This window comes from Poecilia mexicana, unplaced genomic scaffold (genome assembly GCF_051168715.1).
Source record: "Poecilia mexicana isolate PSO_F unplaced genomic scaffold, ASM5116871v1 scaffold_17, whole genome shotgun sequence".
Classification (NCBI taxonomy): Eukaryota; Metazoa; Chordata; class Actinopteri; order Cyprinodontiformes; family Poeciliidae; genus Poecilia; species Poecilia mexicana.
Genome location: NW_028263386.1, coordinates 21,177,209 through 21,198,129, shown reverse-complemented (window position 1 = coordinate 21,198,129; position 20,921 = coordinate 21,177,209). Strand labels below are relative to the sequence as shown.

General features: G+C 40.8%; 1 protein-coding gene across 1 annotated transcript; it reads right to left on the bottom strand.

Moving 5' to 3' along the window:
- Positions 1-2,739: 2,739 nt before the first annotated feature.
- On the bottom strand, positions 2,740-20,686 carry xrn1 (5'-3' exoribonuclease 1). The gene is made up of 41 exons (XM_088014905.1): positions 20,403-20,686; positions 18,765-18,997; positions 18,404-18,501; positions 18,117-18,226; positions 17,929-18,039; positions 17,748-17,833; positions 17,556-17,643; positions 16,953-17,121; positions 16,667-16,734; positions 16,115-16,252; positions 15,802-15,986; positions 13,223-13,312; positions 12,809-12,965; positions 11,467-11,586; positions 11,214-11,383; positions 10,982-11,099; positions 10,679-10,774; positions 10,466-10,569; positions 10,200-10,334; positions 9,955-10,117; positions 9,514-9,627; positions 9,122-9,220; positions 8,920-9,035; positions 8,684-8,830; positions 8,328-8,417; positions 8,038-8,173; positions 7,887-7,943; positions 7,676-7,808; positions 7,531-7,600; positions 6,765-6,957; positions 6,595-6,669; positions 6,433-6,516; positions 6,283-6,327; positions 5,453-5,533; positions 5,225-5,362; positions 4,629-4,764; positions 4,383-4,546; positions 4,176-4,289; positions 3,978-4,083; positions 3,515-3,696; positions 2,740-3,419 (listed from the first exon to the last, which is right to left on the bottom strand). Exons 1-41 carry the CDS (start codon positions 20,475-20,477, stop codon positions 3,063-3,065), a joined length of 5,151 nt encoding a protein of 1,716 aa, XP_087871031.1. The 5' UTR covers positions 20,478-20,686; the 3' UTR covers positions 2,740-3,062.
- Between the last annotated feature and the right edge of the window lie 235 nt (positions 20,687-20,921).

Sequence of the window (20,921 nt, the reverse complement as noted above, 5' to 3'; positions counted from 1 at the left end):
TAACAAAAGTTTTTTTTTATTAAATGGATATGTACAGCACATCTTAATCATGAGAATTCTCTACTTTGTTCCAAATCTGAAAAAACCACAAACACATAAACACAGGGTGTGCTTTCAGTTCCCGAAAAGTTTAAAATGTCCGCTTATTGCACCAGAGTCTAAAGACTTCAGTCCCACGTTTGACGTTCAAACATTATGAGAAAAAAACAGGCGGAGAAACACAAAGGGAAAAGGCCAATAAAATAAAATACAAACCTGGACCAACATCTTGGAACAAAGACTGGGCAAAAAAAGGAGTTGCTCCTCAAACGCTTTCATCACAAACAACCCAAAGGTGGCCTCTAAAAAGCCTGATAAAATCCATGATTTAGAAAGGAAAAATCTTTAAAACAGACTAAAGATTTTATGACTGCGTGACGTTTGATGTGCACCAGAGGGACAAAGCAGGAACTTCAACACGGCGTTACAGAAAAATCCCTCGGGGGAACGTTCACGCCTCGCACACTCGGTTACTGACGCGGTAAATGATGCGGCTCCACTGAACCCATACTTCCGAGACATCGTCCGGGTCAATTCCAAAACCTGATCAGCAGAGCGGGTTCTTCTCTCCTGATCCACTCAAATGTCAAAAAAACAAAACAAAACAAAAACAGCAGTAAAAGTGAAATTAAAACCTCTAGGGAAACGGATACTGTGTTCAGAAATGCTTCCCGTAAGAAGAATAAAATCCTTATGGAGCATTTCCACAAGAAATGTTAAAATGTAAAGGAAAAAAATCTAAAAGTCTAATTCTTTTTCCTATGTATATATATATATATATATATATATATATATATATTTTTTTTTTTTAATAACCCAATGCAGGGATAGCATCATCCTAAGGCGCACGCCTTGATAAAGTAAATCGTCACTAGGCGACAATGCATGAACTGATCCATTTCAACAGGTTTTTGTTTGCAGCTGAGTAAAGCCAGATTAATAGTGAACAATATTTTTGGTTTTGCAGTAAACAATTCCAACAGAGGCAAAAATGAAATGCAAAAAAAAAAAAAAAAAAAAGATCAGTGCGACAACGTCTGTACTCCCAACAGGATGATTTAGGTTTTTCTTAGATTTTTTTTATTTATTTAGTTTTATTATTTGGCAGTGTTAAACTATAAAGTTTAAAAATGATTTAGGAAATAGTGTGTGTGACAAGAAAGCTTAAAAAAAAAAACCCTAAAGACAAATTTTGAAACATCTCATGAATCAGATCTAGAATGCTTATCCGAACCTTAAAGAAGCTCCTCTACAGCCAGAAAGGAAAGAAAGAAAGCAAAGATCTCTGCAAAAATCAGAAAAACTAAACGACAGATGAGCAGATAGTGATGGGGAAAGTTGCCGGAAAGAGCAAGCGACGGAGATCTGAGGTTCCCTGAGAAAAACGATCCGGGTTGGTTTGCTGGAGATTTCCCCGAACCGACAGGATTAAAAGCTAGCTGTGACCTGCGGCAGGGCTGATGCGAACGACCCCTGACCCCCAACGATGAAGAGGACCAAGCGGGAAAACCCTCGTTTCACTCAAGCACATTTAAGGCAGGCTCTCCCTATGGAAGCCCAAATGTGCCACAATTTACAAGCTAGATAAATCCTTAAATAATAGCATGTCCTTTAAAATGTAAATTAACTACAGAAATAACTTACTGAATGTGAATCCAACATGCCGTTAGTAAGAATATTTACAACAAGGACGTAATATTTAATAATTATTTCTGGTTGCAAACTTAAACATTATGACTAACGGCAGTTGGAGGGCAACTTTTCACAATATAATCTGACATGCTGTGAAGATTAACCAATTAAATGTTACATTAGCATTATATCAGATTGGAACAATTAACTAAAGAAATATCAGAACTTTAAAATGAATTTCACATTTAAATATGCATTTTTTTATTTTTTTACACATTTAATTAATTAGGAGCATATGAATTTGCTTATGAAATGCAACTTATTTTTCCAGACCTTCAATTATAAAACTAAATAAAAATTATTTAAAGATTTATTTATTTAATGTATTTAATTGTGGCCCTGGGCGATCAAAGCAGGTTGAATAAAAATCAGCTAAAGAAATATGAAATTACAAAATGGACAAATCTCAACAGGAAGAAAAAAAAAACTAGGAAAAATGTTTTGTGTCGACTAAAATGCATTTTTTTTTTGTTTCACGTTTTTAAGGCAGTGTTTTACCTTGGAGATCTTTCTGTAAATTTGCCTCCCCGTGGGAAATTAATTGTAGTTACAGTGATTAAATTAAATGGATTTTGTCACTTTAAAAATACTATTAAAAAAAAACCAAAAAAACATTAAAGTGCATCTCTCCTTGAAAGAGCAAAACAAAAGATTTTAATGCCCTTTTAAAAACCTACAACTAGATCTCCAGGATGCTTTTTTTTTTAGACAAACCTCAAGTTGAAATGTCCCTTCAGATGTTTGGATGTGTATTTTGATAAACCCAATCTGTTTGAAATATTTATAATTTACTAAAAATAAATCCCGTCTAATGATTCTTTCCTCTTTAGTTGTGCCGTACGTACATTCCTAATATGTTAATGAAAATAAATTCTGCTCAGTCCAGTATGAGGTGAAACTGATTCTCAATGCCATCTTACTTTAGCAAAATATATATATATATATATATATATATATATATATATATATATATATATATATATATATATATATATATATATATATATATATATATATATATATATATATAAAGAAATCCTACAATTGCACATTATAATAAAAGATCTGCTCAGCTGCCTGTTAGCTTAAAACACGCTGGGCATAATTAAGCTTAAAAAGGCATCTCAGGGAGATTTGCAGCACTGATTTCATCTGGATCGGATTTTAAAAGGAAAAAAAAAAATAAAAATGAAATTGTAATTCCAGAACCAGCTTTCTGTTCTAAAATGGCCGAGAGACGATGATGAGCTTTTGATTCAGAGAAACAACTTAAGAAAAAAAAAAAAAAGTTTCTTCCTCCCCCCTCCAGCATACAGAAACACAGACCCGGCTCACTCTGATACTTTAGTTGCCTCAAAGTTAACAGCCAACTTCCTGTGCTTCCTCTTGGAGGCGGAGCTAGGGGCGTGGCCTGCAGCGGATGTGCTCTGTCTGGGAGGCGCGTGCTGGACCGCCGTCTTGGTGGAGACGCCGTCGTCTGCCGGGCCGGGGCTGGACGAGGCGGGGTCGCTGTTGGCCTCGTGTGTGTGCGGCTGATGTGGTTTGCTGCTCTGTGATTGGTTCTGAGGTTGCGACTGAGCAGAGCTCTGGGCCTTCTGGAATTGGTTCTTGGCAACGGTTTGGGCGGCGCTGTAAAACTCTCGGGTTTCCTGGTTCTTCTTGTTGGCCGATGCTCGTTTTTTAGTCACCTGTAATTAGTTTTGGAGTAGCGGAGGGAATGAACAGAGGACGAGGTTTCTACTGAAACGACACAGAAATGCTGAAAGTTTTTCTTCCAGCTCACCTGTAAGGGGATGAACTGGTTGTGTGACCCAATGTGTAGAGGGTTGGCAGGCGGCATGTGGACGGCGCCGGGGAAGGTTCCGGGCGCAGCGTAGAACGGCTGGGTGGGGTGGTGGTGGGGAGGCAGGGCCATCCCCCACAGAGGGGAGGGGCCGAAGCCCTGAGAGGGCAGCAGCAAACCGCCTGGACAGAAACTACATTTCTCACTTGCGTCTCACATGTTTGTTTTTTTTTTTTTTTTTTTTTTTACTTTTGTCCAGATAAAAAAAAATAAATAAATAAATCTTGTGGCAAAGCAACAACTGGATATGGGTAATTCTTTCTTCAAAATAATTGCTAAATTTAGCCAAGCTTGCCCAAGTGAGGCTGTGAGGATTTCTCCAGTATATCAGAATCTCTCACATTTAAACACATAAGCACCCACTGAGGCTCCCTGATGCAGACGATAAGAGCAACACACTGACCTTGCTGGCTGAAGACTGGCGGCATGGCTCCCATCGGCGGCGGCTGCATCTGAGCCATCCCGGGATATAGATGAGGAGGGAGGGGCAACCCAGAGCCCAGAGAGTTCTACGTGTAAACATGATGTCAGACATGTTGCATGTTAAGAGTATTAAACATTGAAGTCTGAGATCTTCTTCAGTAGATTGTGAAGCATTTACCAGTCTTTGGAGGGCAAAGAAGGCAGCTTTCTCCTTAGCTTCATTTTCTGACTGACACTGAGGTCCGTGAATCATTAACCCATTGGACAGCTTCACCTGACACACTACCGGACCCTATGAGGGACAAACAGAGAAGCTCAACAAATTAAATCCCAATGTGAAACGAGGGCCGGCTCTGAGGCGGGGGAGCTGTGAGACGGTTGTTACCTGTCGGTTGCGGATAAAGCTGAAGTCGGGCGGGGCCATGCCTACGCCCACGCAGAAGCAAGCCAGCTCCGACACCTTCCCGCCCAGGGCGGCGTGAGCAGAGGCAGCCGGCGCTGGAGAGGCCAGCGTGACGGATTCGCCAGGAGGGTTGTTTATTTTTGCAGCTGGAGGGAGGAAGCATACAAGCGAGAAGTACATCAACGCGGATTCCCCGCCGCGCTGCCATGGAGACGTGCAGCTACGTACCCAGCTTCTTGCTTGATCGCCTTCTGTTCTGCTGCTGGCCAGCAGAGGGAGCAGCGTCTGCCGACTCCTGGGATGTTGGACTTCCTTTTCCAGCGCCGTCGATCTTCAGCATCTCCTTCAGAACCAGGGTTCCTTTCTACAAAACCCCACCCAAAAAAAAAAAAAAAAACTCACTCAGTCTCAGGCTTTTTAGCACACTGCAAAAACAAAATCTTAACATCTATTTTTTTGTCTAGTTTCTCATGCAAATATCTTGAAATAAGACAAAACTAAATTACAAGCAACTTTTTAGCAAGATACAGAAGCTTGTTTTAAGTAACTAATTCCTTAATATTGATGAAAAAGTGCTAGCAGAACATTTTTCCCACGTTCCAAGTTAATTTGTCTGCCAATAGAACATGTACTTTTTCTTCACTATTAAGGAATTATTTAATTAAAACAAGCCTCTATACCTTGCTGAAAAGTTACTTTTAAGTTAGTTTGTCTTACTTGAAGTATAATAAGATATTTGCACTGGAAACTAGACTTAAATTACTAGGTATGATTTTGTGTTTTTGCAGTGTATGACTATTTTTATCATAACCTTCTGTACATACCATGGCGAAGGACTGGGGGGACAACGGGCCGTCTGACTGGTTGCTGGGTTCCTCTGGAGGGGCAGGAGGCGGTGGGGTTTGCTGGTTGCCCTGGGAGATCTTTAGGTTTGCAATGAGAACCTCAAACTCAGTGGTGCCCTGTCGGAGCCAAGCACAAGGAGTGTTTTTTTTGTTTTTTTAACATATGGTAACATAAAGATGTCAGCAGAAGTTTGTGTTTGCTTGAACCTTATTGGCTGTGTTCTTTGGAGGGAAGAAGGAGTTGACGTCTTCATTTTTCTTTAATAGTCTGATGCCACTGGCTGGAATCTGCAAAAACAAACAGAGCGCGTTTCCTTCTTATAGAGCGTGTGTGTCAAACTGGAGGTCCGGGGGCCCAAATCCAGCCCCCCGTAACTTTGTATGTGGTACTGAAGCTCCTAAATAGAACAGTTGTGTGCTTAAATATAATTTTATCCATCAAATCAAAGCAGTTTTATCTGTATTCTGGCGAATTAAATTATTGCGAAAAGATGTTCAATATTATTTAATTTAAGCACACCACTCGTCGAATTAGCTATTTATTAATATTTTAAGTGTGTTAACGGGTAGTTTTATGAAAACAGCCCTGATTGGGTGGATGGTTCCCACTGCGGTTCACTCGAGCCCCAAAGCCTTAGGAGCCGTTTTGGAAACACTCAACAGACCTATAATGACTTCATTTCTCTGTTTTTGAATACTGTATTGGGGCATGATGTGTTGCTGTTACCTTTCAGTCAATTAAAATGTGTTTTTTCTACATTATTCCAAAGTTCTGGAATTAACCTGAAAGTAGCTCATGAAATCTATTCAAAAAGACATTGCTACTCTAAATTCTTTTCATTACAAAGATCATTTTTCATTTTCCGCTGTATGTATATTTCATTAAAATTCCTTACGTTCAACAGATCATTTTGCTTATTGCTCATTGTGAATTAAAAGATTATTTTCTTGTAGTTTATTAAATTACTTTGAAGCAAAATTCTAACAAACTTCTTAAGGAAGTTTTGCCTCATTGTGAAGCGTCTGTGTTTACTCACAGCTTTACTGGAACGCTGATTCTTTCCCTGTTGTAAAGCTGCTTCCTAAAAATCAGAAAAGTTAAAATTAACCACAAGTAAGACTAACAACCTGATCATCTTTTCCAACAAAAAAACAAACAAACAAAAAAAAAAAACAAAGACACCAACATTATTGTGCCAGTGAGCTGGAGGCTGGCTGGGAGGACCGGTCTTCTGGAGCGACTGCCACACGTTGCTGTACTCCTCCTTAGACTGGATGGAGACACAAACACAAGTTCTTTACTCTGTTTTAATCGAGCTGACGTACATGAAGCAACATGTGGTACTTACCTTAGCTTGTTGTTTCTGGTTGGGACCTTTAGATGGGGTTTTATTACCCTGAGGCGCCACGGCGTTCTTGTTGTGCTGCAGATGAGGAGATGAAGCAGTTAAAAAAAAAAAAAAAAAAAATCGAGAATTACTTCATCTCGCATAACGTCTGCAGTCGTTCCCTCTCTCACCTGGGTGGGTACAAAGGGCGAGCGAGGCGAGTGGTTGAGGCCCGCCAGGCGCTGCATGTTGAAGTTGGCGCTGGTGGCCGGTTGCGGTTTGACGATGGCGGTGAGTTTGTGGGAGCCGTGGTCCAGCCGGGTGCCGTGGGACAGGTTGATGAGGGCGCAGGGAGGGAGGCGGTAACCGCGGGGGGAGGTGCACCTGAGCAGAGAGACGGGACGAGTTTTTGCTCTCATCTGACCAGAGCAGCGCCTGCTGGGAAACTGCAAACACGTCTGGCTGCGAGTTTAAACGGCGCTTATTGAGACGCTCAGAGCTTCGCGTTCTGTTTTAAATGCCTCCACGTCTTTAATCCTGAACACGGCGATTCAGTTCTTGGTCTTCATGATGTTTCCTCACTAATTTCACAGGAAAATTACACTAAACTAGGCACTGAGCATGAGGGCCACACTAAGAAAATAAAAAGAAACTATGAGAATAAAGTCATATTACAACTTTTTTTTTTAATTCTTGTAATATTTAAACTTTTTCTTCTAATTTAATTTTGTACAATTTTTTCTTAGTGTGACTCTGATACTCGTGCAGTTGGACTTAATTTACTCATTATTCATAGACTTCATGAATTTGTGATCTCTTGCAGCTGGTTTTCTCCTGCCTTTCATCTCTGCTCAGAAAAATGTTAGAGATCTGAACCAACCGGTTTTTTTCTTCTTAGTTTTACCAACATCCTTTGAAACAAAAAATCCCCCCAAACCTAAAAGCACTCCAACTCACCTGATGTTAAGACCTCCAGCAAATTCCTCGTCAAACAGAACCTCGTAGAGAACCTCAGCCTCGCGGTCCGCTGAAGACACAATGATTGATGTTCTTGAAGTAACATCTTTATTACTAGATTACATGCAGAGTTGAGTGTTTCTACCTCCTTTAATGCCGATGATTGTCCCTCTGTGTCCCAGCGGGACAGTGAAGCTCTCCCTGATGTTGACGACTCTGTCAAACAGCCGGTACTCGGCGTCGGGGTCTGGGACCACGCCCTGCTGCTGCTCCAGGGGCTACGCACAAGCAGCATCGCATTTTATTCACCACATAGCAACCAGTGACACAACAAACCAGCAAGAGGCGTCGCTGACCCGAAACAGGAGATGAGGCTTGACCGTCACGCGGACTTTCTTGGTGCTCTTCTTCACCTGAGGGAGGAGAAGTTGCCGTGAGACGGATGCGGCGAGGACAAAGACGACGCTTTGCGATCGGAAGGAGCAAATCACAGGACGAGACGCTCACCTTGGTCTTTTCCACGGCTTCCTCGATCTTCTCCACAATGGCGGAGTCCAGAACCTGGAGGTCGCATGACGCCCGGCTGGTGGAGCTGACTGGATGACTCTTCAACCACGAGGTGATTTCAGCCACCTTCTCCGCCCTGTGAAAGGAAGGCAAATAATGAAAACATGAGGGAGTTAAGAAAGAAATGTTATTTGTGGCCGTGCACCAAGTGTTTTTTGGGACAGAGAAGGGAGACGTTCAACTCTCTAAATGTCTCGTTTGTCAGGTCCGAATGTTTTCTTTGTCCTCACCCGTTCTGATCCTCTCCCGGCCAGATGTCGTCTTCGTAGAACACATCGTCGTGACTGTTTCTGGACACTGCATCGAAAACTTCTGAAAATCTATGAAGATAGAAAAAACAGAAATGTTGAAATCAAGAATGGATGTCTGTTCGCTTTTTGACGCAATTCACCTTCGCAGGCACTCGCTAATTTTAAAAAACTTTTACAACCCGATAAATCTGACATGAAAGCAGATGCTTTATGCAGCATGACTGCACAGAATGGAGCCGACCAATAGGTGGAGCCAATCTAAACGCGCCATAGAATCGAGGCCTGCAGCCAGGAGCTTGGACTAGAGAAAACTTAGCAGCAGAGAAAGATTGTACCTGTCCAGGTATTCAGCAAGCAGCTCCTCCACGGCAGCAGAGTAGAGCCACTCTTTCTCCGTTCTCTTGGTGTACCCGGGAACCTCCTCGTTCTTCTTGTTGAACTTCAGGTTGAGCCCAACGTTAGCTCTTTGCTCCCCGCACGGACTGGACACAGTGAAGATGTGTAAAAGCATGCTCAGCACAAGAACAAAGATCTGCATTTGAAGCCAACCAACGAGCATTCGGACACAAACTTCTTCTTGGAGCCTCGGCCGATGAAGATGCTTCCCGAGAAGCGGGAGACGAGGTAGCTGCTGACGCCGAGGCGGGAAGCCAGGACGTAGCCTGGGCAGTACTTGACCGAGTATTTCTGGGGAAAATTCACACAAACAAATGAGGACGGACGCTCATTCGGTGATTTAAAGCGACACGTCTTCAACAGGAACGGGGTCTTACATGCTGATTCTGGATCAAGTGCTCCAGCTGCGGCTCGTGAGGCACGCTGAAAACCACCCGTATCCGACCGTCTTTGATGACGTCTTGAGAGTCTTGAACCTGAAAGAAAAGTTTAAAGAGCAGCTGGTGTTAATGCGACCGATTCTACCCAACTAGCATCATTAAAGAGAAACTTAGAGATTAGAGAGATTGTGATTTAAACAAGCTGAACTTCAGTTTACCTCAAAGATCTAAAGTAATGGGGGAAAAAAATAGTAATTGGATTTTATGGTTTATTTTTATAGGCTGTTAGCTTTGTTTTTTTGTTTTTTTTTTTGTTTTTTTTTGGCCAAATACCAAAGCAGAACTTGGGGCAGATCGATGATCCGATCCCTTAGAGGCTGACGACTCACCTCTCCCATGGCACCATAGTAAGGGCTTCCCACCATGAAGACTGTCGTTGATGGAGGGAAAAGTTCATCCAAACTCTTAAAGCAGGTCAGAGACGAGTAAAAGGCCTTGATGTCCTGAGAATGAGGGGAGAGCTGACGGTATTTACAGGCTACATGAATTTGACGTCCATGTTCTATTCGAAAACTGAATAAAGAGTAAACCTCAGCAAACCCTAAATGACTGCTATCAAGAGCAAAAAGTCCTGAAAAGGATATCTCTACTTCTTAGAAAAGATATTTGTGGGGAGTTTAACATATGACGCCTTGCAGCATCGTCCATTGAACAACTTTGGTCTGAACTAAATTCCTGCACAAGTAGGATAAAAAAATGTTTACTTTTAACTACAACTGTTCCCTCGGTTCTGATTGGCGCGTTATTTCACTGAGTTTGTATGCAGGTACCTTAACCACAGTCTGGTAGGCGAATGGGAGAACCTGTTTGGCCCACTGTTTCTCCAGCTCCACCACTCCACTGGCTTTAGGGACGTACTTCCTTCCTGTCAGCATCTGACCGTACAAAAGCACTGTTGTCTCATTCACTGCGATGCCTTTCCTCTTGAAGAAACTGAGAAAAAAAAACAACAACAAAACTTTAATCTGAGGCAGACAAAATGAATCATTCTGCTTTATTGGTAAGCACAAATTACTGTTCAGTGATTCCCTGGACGTCCTTCACCCAGTCCTTCTGCTCTTTGTCAGATAGATAAGACACTTTAGTGGGTGGAGGACTGGACGGCCTGTCGTACACTTGTTGGACTCCAGGAGGCTCCTCTAGAGCAAATCTGAAAGACAGGTTGCAAATTTTGGTTGCTTTCACAGATTTGAATTTGAAATTTACCAAAAGATAAATGAGGAGTGCAATTGAGGAGAGGAGGCGTCTAAAAATGCATTTTCGGGATGTCAAAATTCTCACTTGGTTTCTCCGTCTGATACCGCAATAACACGAGCTTCCTCTAGATGGGGCCAGTTGACAAACACAGGCTTCCCCAAAAGGTCTGCAGCTACATGATCACATATCTACAGATATAGAGAAGGAAAAAAAAAACAGTGGTTGGATCACTGCTAAGAACAGAGGATTTCTGTTCTTAGCAGCGATAAGCTTGGGATTACAAAAACAAATGCTCACCGTTTCCCCGTCCTGACTGGGAAGGATGTCCAGAATCATGTTTTCTCCTCTGCTGCTCTGCTGGAACACGACCACTCCGCTCTTCTTCTTATAAAACTACAGGCAGTGAATGAGAAAATGTCAGAAATGCAAAAGAAAAGGGATTCAAAACCTGGATCGAGCATGTCATACTTGCAGAGTTTAAATATTTCTCTCAAAGCTGAATGAAACTGAAACAAACCCTTCTTTATGGAACCTCAGACAAATGCTAAATTTGAGCTGAAGTAACTCTAGACTGTGATAAACGTCAATAGGCTCCCCCACCTTGTGCTTGATGTGGTGCAGAGTGGGGAAACCGCAGAAGTATAAAGTGGAGCGGTCGACGCGCTTGCTGACGTGGTCTGACGGCACATGCCAGGCGTCCACGGGGATCCGGACTTCCCTGGAACAGCCAAAGAAACTCAGAGTCACAGAGCAGAAGTTTTCTGAATGCCCTTGAAAGGTGTTCAGCTGTGACCTTTTTCAGAAGCTGCGAGGATAAAATGCGTAAATCTACCTGGCGTGACAATGGACGATGTTTGGGAAGAGCTTCGGCAGGGAGGAGGCGTATGTGAAGTCCGTGTCTGGGTCGTAGGAGTACATGGCGCACTCTGAGTGCCGGTTCCTGGCCTTCTCCTCCTTCGTCAGTTTGGAACTGAAAGGCTCCATAGCTGCTAAAAGGCACGTCTTTTTCACAAACACACAGACAAGTTAATAAGTTTGACTTATGGCCTCAAGTTCAGTGTGTGTGTGTGTGTGTGTGTGTGTACCTCGTCTATGAACGGAATGAGCACCACAGCTTCCCACTCCTGCTGCTTTCCATTGAGGTCAGTTTTGAAGTCAAGAGGATAGTATTCGATAATGGGAGAGTTTGGACTGGTCATCAAGTCCTAATAAATAATAAGGACAGATTAATATCTGAATTTCCTACTTTACTGTTCCATACTTTCTTTTGGCCATTTTTATACTATAATCACAAAAAAAATCACTAGAACTGCAAGCAGTTATCGACGGGTTCCAAGCCCTTCCCAGCAGGACATCAGGCATTTCCTGCAGGGTTCAGACTTCAAACATGGAAGCAACAAAAAAGCAACATCTGTATCGTGGATGAATGAAAAGGTTTTTAGTAAGAAAAATTTTTAAAAATGAAAAATACTTTTTAAACGTTATTAACTGCTGAGCCTGTAAATCCATCAAATGGGAGACGTCTTCAAAGGACACAAAAACCTCGGTAAAATCCACAATACTTTTAGTTCGGTTCTCTCCGTTACTGTGTGACATATGTTAAAATAATCTGTGTGGAACGGTAATAAATGAACAAGTAAATAAACATAAAATAAAATGTTTTGTTCGCATATTTCTTCATATATGATCCACTGGGCTTATTATTTGGAACACAGACCATCCTGACAAAAAAAGATAAAATAAAATATAAGGCTGAGCCGTCACTAAGCAAAACTTCAAAGTTTCCAGCAAGAAGTTTAATTTATAGTCTTCATGAGAAAGTTTTGCGTTTCAGCCGTGACGAGAACGAGGACAAGGATTTCTCTGTGATTCATCGCCACACGCTGACAGGAGCATTTTTGGTGGAATATGCACCAGACCTGGGGGAAGAATATGATGCAACATCCTGTTCTCTTGTTTCAGTTTAAACACCAAGGCTGCATTATTTTGGGTCCAATGTTATTTCGAAACACTTGTGAAGGAACTTTAAAGTGAAAAACCTCAAAGGAAAACTTACGTCAGGGAGCTTTTTTTTTTTTTTTCTCTATAAGGACTATTGCACGAGGCATTTCATGGGTGTGGTGTTCTGTAAGTTTTGGGGGAAATGTTTGCGCCTGAACAGCTGACTTATTAATTATAACATGCCCGTCTGAGACTAATTCAGAAAGCTGAGTTGTAAATGTTACAGGTATATTCTAAATATTATTATAGTCTCGCTTCGGTTTCATTAATGTTTCCCTGTGCCAACTCTGTGAAAACCTTTGCATTTCTCCTTGCCCCATAGCCAATCAGTGGGTAAAAAGGTGAATAAGTGTAGTTCCTTCATACGTCCACACGGTGCGCCTCTGAGCATGTCGACAGACTGTGTGTTGGTGTTTGAGGAGTTACCCTGTAGCCCTCTGGGAGCAGCTCCTTGCTGGCAGCAGGCAGGACAGCCAACAGCTGCTGGAAAGGCATGAAGGGTTTCCCGAGGTCAAAGGTCAGCTTCAACTCTGATATGTTTCGGATGTCCGACAGAAACGGGGCGTAGTGGAAAGGGTAGTACCTGCAGAGGTGTGCACGTGTTATTTAAAGCTCGATTCCAAAATGAAAGTGAGATCTGTTTCCAAAAGGCGATGGGATGTCAGTGAAACTCAAGTTAGAAATACCAAAGAGCGAGTAGTTGCTGTAGCAACCCTCGCTTCTTTTTTTTTTCTTTTCTTCTTTTCTATTCACTTTTGTTATTGTGTACTATATTACTTTTTATATATGTATCATGTTCGAAATAAAATTTCAAAAAAAAAATATGGGAGATGCACTCACCAGCTCCACGACTGAACACCATGGTAGTAGTAGTGAAGAATCCACTGGATGCCTTCCACGTAGCACTTGGCTTGCTTGGCGAGAAATTCACTGCAAATAAGTGGAATCAAAACGCAAATCAAAAGATGAAAACTGGTGAAGTGATCAGTGGTTGACGTTGGGTTTGTCGCTCAGGTCCACCTGTGCCAGTCACAGATGACATGCTGCGCTAGTTTAAGGTGGCACGCAGCCGACTTTGAGATGTTTCCACGTTCAGGTGGGCAAGAATAATCTGAACAAAGAAGAAGTGCTGACAGCCACCGATGTTCATGGTGTCACTGAACTGCCTGTGCTTAAATAGCGCCTCGTAATTTATTTTGTCAATAAGAGGAAACACAGAGCTGTTTGCTCCATTTAGAGGAAGCTGCCACACAGGAAGCTGTTGTGTTTGGGTTTTATTACCGGTCTATTCCACAAATCGTGAAAAAGCACAATGATGAAAGTGGCTTTCAATTCAGAATTAGCTTGGACTATTTTTTCAGTACAACTTAAATTTAAGACTTTCTAAGACCTCTTCAGGACCATTATTAACAGAATTTAAGACCTGCGATCAACATATTAATCACAGGTCTAAATTCAAGACAGTAAAATGTCTTTAATTAATTTTAAAAATAAATTCAAGATATCTGAAGGCCTTAATTTTGTATACATACATTTAAGACTTATTAAGGATTAGGGCTGAAACGATTCCTCGAATGATTCGAGTACCTCGATTACTAAAATTCCTCGAGGAAAATTTACCTGCCTCGAAGCTTCGTTAATTTATGTTTTATTATTTAGCGCACCGTGTTCCGGCCGGGACTTCATTTGCGTTGCGCGGAGCTCTCACTTCCGCCTCTGAGTTGTTGACAAAAGCTAAGTCTCAGCGGCATAAAGTCCAATCTTCAAGATTGGCCCGTGGGGATTTTATTGATTGATGATAATGCCCGACTTTTTATCGTTTTTGGGGAACCAATAAGCATCCTTAAAATGACTGGGGGAATGCCTGGAGTACGGCAGCATTTCTCCTCCGGGGCTGCTGGTTGAAAGCGAACGGCGGGAAGAGCGCTGAGGTGAGCGGATAGCCTGAACAGGGCGGGCGGCTGAGTAGCTGATGCTTACCGTGTAAATGTAGCTTTACCGACGAACCGCACAATAAATTTCATATCCCGGTCTGAAGAAACGGGTGGCGGAGCGCATCGTACATGGCTGGTAGATGAGTTTCTGAGTGTGACCAGTGAAGGTGTCGTAAATATCCCGTATTGCTTCCCCCCGTATTCGTCCCCCGGTCTAACGGTTCGTCAGTCCGCTGGTCTATTTCCTCCCCTCCACCCCATGTTCGTTCATTCGCCCTCTCCTCCCACTCCAGGCACATTTCCCGTATTTTCAAACCCAAAGCGTGACAGGTTAGGTGGCAAGGTGAGTTTAATTAATCTATTAAACTCACTGAAGATGAATACATAAACTAAAAGCTGGATTGTAGACATTTTTTATAAGCATATTTGTGAGCCTGCCTCTTTATTAAATTCAATATAATTTCAGATTTTTCTATAACTTTTCTTCTGGTTAACTTAGAAAGTGAGCTATTATTGTTACAGGTTAGTTTTCTAAACTACAAAAAAAGCAACTGTTAGGGATGCTCAAATATGAAAAATTGGACTGATATTGATATCTGATCGTAACACCGGTATTATGCCAGATTTACCAATATTTCATTTTATAATTTTTTTTATCCGATTACTCGATTAATCGTAAGAATAATCAATAGATTACTCGATTACTAAAATATTCGTTTACAACAGCCCTATTAAGGATGTATGGACACCATGAGTTTACATCTGATTGATGAGCCTTAGAGCTTTAAAATAATCTAAAAAAGCCTGATGTATTCGACAATAAATAATTCTTTAATGCTATTTAGCATCTAAACCACACTGAACTAAAACCCTGGAGTAAGAAGGTCTAATTCACAAGCAAGTAGTGAAATGGCACAAAGCTCAATTTGTACGTTTTTGTCATGAGAAACTAAAAAAAAAAAAAAAAAAAAAATCTTGAAACTCAATAATTTGCCCAAATTCTTATTTTTAAATCCATAATTAAACTCTATTCATTTGCATCAAATCCCAGCTTCATAGTTTCCAGAAGAATCTGTTTAAACTGGTTGCACAACCTTTCCTCCAAAACATTAGAGAGTCGGTCATGTGACTGGATGCAGTTATCAAATGCTGCCACCTCCGATACATATTTTCACTCTGCTCAACCCTCTGGCACTTTGTGCTGCTGAGCCAGCATAAAAAAAACAACAAAAAAAAACAAAAACAAAAAAAAAAAAAACAATAGCAGGTGTGTTTGGAGACACCTACGCAAGACAAGCCGCTCTGTAATTTAGCTACAGCCAACAAGCTCCTGAAGGGAAATAAACTGAAAGCTAAAACCAGTCCGTTCTTAGAAGCGTGAAACATAACTATCATGAACAAACGCGCAGAGATGGACGTATGTTTCTAAAAAGAAAAATCGTCCTCGCCAACTATTAAATGGTGAATTATTTGAATGACACTCACTCAGACACCACATCCACGCCCATCTTGGTCATATAGTATGTCCGTTTGTATTGTCTGAACTCTGTTTCAAACATCTCATCTTCCTCCTCCTCCTCCTCCTCATCATCATCATCTGCCACGTCGTCTTTTTCTTGTTCAGTCACTTTTTTCGATGAGGTCAAGGTGGTGAGATGAATAGAAGAGTCCTTTAATTTATTAGAAACGACAATTTGGAGTGAATATTAAAAGAACAATTTTCAAAATTACTCAAGCTAAGAATCAAACATGGCAGTTTCTTTAAATTGAAATATCGTTCAGATATTTGCTTTCCTACCTCCGTCTTTCTCCCGGCTCGGATCGCCGCTTCCTGCTCGGCTGCCAGACCGGCCGACTCATTCAGATATTTGTTGCCGATTTTACTCTCGAACCACTTCAAGTCTACAAACACTTCGCTAAAGTGTTCCCGGTCAAACTAGGAGGATTCAGAGGAGCGATGGGAAAAAGATTACTCAAGATTCCTTCACATTTTTCATGAATAAAAAGAGAAAAAAGGACATGGAAAGAAAGGGAGGAAGAATAGAATGAAGGAAGGACAGAAGCAAAAATGAAGGAATAATTGAGGGGGGAAGGAAACAAGGAAGGACGGTAGGAAGCTAGGACAAAGCAAGGATGGAATGAAAACATGATGGAAGGACGTTAAGAAAGACACAAATATGCAACAAAGTAAGGGCACAAAAAATTTAAAGATATGAGGGAGGAAGGAAGGAAGGAAGGACACAAGGACGCAAGAAGGGTAGGACTTAAGGAAGGAAGGAGAAAAAAAAATCAAGATATGAGGAAGAAAAAAAAAAAGGAACTAAAGGCAACTTTTTGACGACTGTCTTACCTCAGAAAGTTTCTCCAGGTATTTCTCAAAATTTCTGAGGTTTAAGTAGCCGTTCTCATTCAGGTAACCTGCAGTTATGAAGAGATTTCTGTTTTAATCAATGAACAGTCATCATGACCTACGAGATAAAGAAAGCATCTTGCTACATTCTGAGGTCGGTGTGAACAGAACAGACAGAAATTAAAGCTACACACATATGAACTGGACAGACTCTGGCACATGCAGTCAAACATGTATGATGTAATATAACTATGTGGGTGTGCATGTTTGTGTGTTAGTGCCTCACCCCCCAAGCTGGGCAGTACGCTGACGTAAGTTTTGTACAGCAGCGGCAAAGCATCATGATTAATGTGAAGATGAGGGAGGTGAGGGATGAAATCGTTTCCTACAAGGAACCCCATTAATATCCAGTCGTCTATTATTCGCTCCAGATCATAATCAGAACCCAGATGACGCTGAAAAACAGTCACAGACACAAGAGTATAAATTACAACGAGTATAGAGTGTACTTCAATAGATGGATAGATCTTCCTCTGCATGCAGCACTATTTGTAGCCTTGGAACATTTTTCACACTTCAATCATCTCTCAAAAAATGGAAACGGGTCAAAGCATAATCAAGTGATAAAATGGCCCAGTCAAAGTCAAGATTAGAAAGTCACTCTCCATCCAACCTGACTGAACACGAGCTATTTCCCAATGGAAAATGCACGAAAAATAAACATAAAATAAATGTCTACATGAAGAAATGAATATATTTGAAAACTAATTATCCATCTCCTTTCTACTTTGTGTTAATCTATCACATGAAATTTAAAGAAAACATTACTTGTGGTCACTTTTCATGTAAATGTACCATTTGGATAGCTTTGTGTTTAAGTGTGCCACACCTTCAGCTCTGAGAACTCGTAGTCGATGTACTCCCTCATCAGAGACAGATGCAGCAGGTGGAAAGTCGTCTCCTCTGGAGCCGTTATTCTGGAAGAGAAGAAACGAGCTGGGCTTAAAACACTCGATCACAACAGCCCAAAAGAACAGAAAACTAATACAGAAAGGAGAAAACCAAAAAAAAAAAAGAGAACCTTTTCTGGGATTTTTTTCCTCCAAAGCGGACTTCCTCTCTGAGCAGGGAGAAATTATGCTCATGACTGGTTAAGCCCAACATGATCTACAAAGAAAAAGAAAAAAAAAAGGGGACAAGATGAGCTTCAAAAGAGTTTGAGGCAATGTACATCCTCGCTTTTACACCAACTCAAAGCGTACCAGGTCAGCATCCAGGCCATACAGGCAGTGTCGGGTGTTGGGATCATGATTCGGTTTGGCGTTCTCGGAACGGATAAACTCCATGATCTTATGTTCTCCTTCACCCGGTGTCTAGAAAAAAAACAGAAACATCGACGTCAACTCGAGCCATTGCTAAGCCTTACATTTCAGCAGCAGTCAAAACGAACCTCGTGACCCGACAAGAAGACTTTGACGTTTTGCCACAGCTTGTCTGTAGACACCTTGTTGTGGACAAAGTACTTGAGCTGTTCCTGTAGTCTCGCCATAAAATCGGTGCCTGGAAGAAGTTTAGAAGAAAAACAGTGAAAATTGTTCGGCCACGGGAGATTGGTAAGAATCACACATGACAAAAGTCTAAAAAAAAGTCAAAATTAAGACAATGAGTCAGAAAATGACTTTTGATTTTTTAAAATAAGTAATGCTCACAGTGAGAAGAGTTTTAGCCCAAACCTACCAGGAGTGATACAGTTGGAGTCAAAGCGAGCTTCTGTTGGAAGAACCTCTCCTTTATCCAGAGCCTTTTTAATCTTCTCCTCTGCTTCTTTGGCGGACCTGGACGCAAAAGAAAAAGAGTAGTCAGACTAACAATAACAGGCTGAGTCTCTGCTTGTACTTTGATGGATTTAACCTTTAAAGTACAAGCGGTAATTGTTCTATTTAGGCAACTGTAGTTTCTTCTTATTCAGATGAGATAAACTGAGAATAATCTATATTTGTATCAAAATAAAAAATACAAACAAAAAAAACAACAACAAACAAACGAGAAAAACAACAAAAATATACAGATTACATGCATTGACCTCGTCCGTTTCTACCTGAATCTGCGTCCTCTCTGCTGGTTCATCTTTGCCCTTGGTGCCACACCGTCCACAGCCATGAAGAAGACCTTGCGTGGCTTGATGATCCGAAACAGTACCTCCAGGTAATGGAAAATGTCCGCAAAGATCTTCTCCTCGGAGATGCGAAAATGGACGTCTTCGTCATTTGGGTGAGAGCACTGGTGGATGATGCCATTCATGTCCAGATAAAGGTTGTCGAATTCTGGAATCTGCAGGTAGAAAGAAAATATTAAGTCAGTAGCTCATGGATTTAAAAAAAAAAAAAAAAAACACTGTCAAAGTAAGTTGCATGAATATGTATTTTATTGCCGGTGACATGATATCATACTGAAAATTTTTAGAAAAATCCAGCTTTTTCAGTACTTGTCTTTAAAAGGAGAAATTATATATGTTTGGAATTGGTACTTTAGTTGTTTTTTTTACAAGTTGATCAAAAATGTCTAGGAATTTTAAAGCAGTAATGTATAACATTGTATTTATGTTGGATGTGAATATAATCCTAACCCAAACAGGCCAATTTCTCTTAGTCACTTTTCCATACTGCAAAGGCAAGAGAACATGCAATTTAAGTATAATTGATCTAAACTTGCTTATATCTACAGCAGCAATTTAAAGAAAGATGGTCGAGGACTCACAATTATTCAACAGGGGAATGCCAATCAATAAAAAAAGGAAAAAAATCTCCATTTATTCTTATAGAAATCCACAAAGACTGAAATGTTGAGGAAGACAAGTCAACCATGGGAGGCTTTCTGTATAGTTTTATATTTTCAGTCTATTGAACACTACTGGAATTTTAACCTAGACTGGATTTAACATTGACCTTTTTGGGGGGGAAAATTCAATGGAACAATAAAACAATTTAAGTGATTTTTGCACATCTTTCTATGGTTATAAGTGGGTGTGTGTTACTTTTCAGACTGTGTCCACTTTCTAACTATTTAATTTATTTTACAGTAGATGTTTTTCTTCAAGGATCACCAGTCAAAATCCATAACTATCATCAAGATTAGCGGGTAATGTTTGAAAGTATAAAATAAAGCTGTCAAGGTTTTTCATTTTTACTTACAGAAGACCATCTGATGCAATAAGAACAACACTGATGAAACGACAGTAGAAAAACTGAAATACTGCGCTGAGTCACTGATGTGGAGCGATTTAAGTAACCCCACGTTACCACGAAATGTGAGCTCAAACAAGTAGTTGTGTTTACACAAATGCAGCACAGCGCAGTATTTAAGCAAAACCCTAAAGCTATTATTATACTCTGCCCTTTGCCACTTTATGTTGCCCGCTGCTATCGCGATACTACGGTCAGACACGTCAAATGACTGAGTTGTTGTTTGGAACTGTCTTGCTCAACTAACATCCGAATTACAAGTTTTACAAATATTAATTTTAATATTAAGTCAAACCGTGCGAGGACATTACCAAACCAGCTCACAATTAGTGAAGGAATGTGGCTAATGACCTTGTGTCTGTAATGTGTTTAGATAATGCATAAACTATGGATTGTTTGGAGAAATAAGAGCCGTTTAATGATAAAGAAAACACAGAGGAGGTACGTGGATTAAAAAGTTTCGGGCCGCTGCAAACAGCTAAAAGCTTTCCTACCTTGTGTTCTTTGACAACTTCACTGAGGCAAGGATAGCGTTCAGAAATCCAGCGGTAAAATTTCGGCACCCCCATCTTTACTAGCAGACTTTGAGCTTTTGTATGAGCACGGCAAACAGTCGAAACTGGAAACGAGCCGTTTAACCACGAACCCGACCAAACAGAGTGAAGGTTTGATAAAGAATCAGTAAAACTCGCTCTGTTTTGTTTCCAACGGCCGCTAACTAGCTTGTTGTCCGTAGTCCGACAGCTAAACTATTCCGACTGTGCTCGGGAAACGAAAGTTCCGGGATCATTGGCTCACCTCGAATCCAGAAAAATGAAACTTAAAAAAAGCTTTTTAAAAAGTCTTGTAAAAACCCTGCAATTACAATCACATTTTGATGTCGTCTTCTATGTTTTCCAACTTGTACACTTTGTCTTGAAGTCACTTTTATCAGTATATTCCAGGTTGTTTAATTCTGTTTTTAATTTAATTTCTTGGAGTTTAGTCATGCAAACATTTTCTGAAAAAGCTAA

Excerpts from the sequence above, each read along its gene's own strand:
- xrn1 (XM_088014905.1), bottom strand. The coding sequence starts at position 20,477 with ATGGGGGTGCCGAAATTTTACCGCTGGATTTCTGAACGCTATCCTTGC. Across the intron at positions 8,831-8,919 it reads GGCCGAGGCTCCAAGAAGAA|TCCGTGCGGGGAGCAAAGAG; the intron begins GTTTGTGTCCGA and ends CACTGTGTCCAG. Across the intron at positions 6,958-7,530 it reads GCTGGAGGTCTTAACATCAG|GTGCACCTCCCCCCGCGGTT; the intron begins GTGAGTTGGAGT and ends CTCTCTGCTCAG.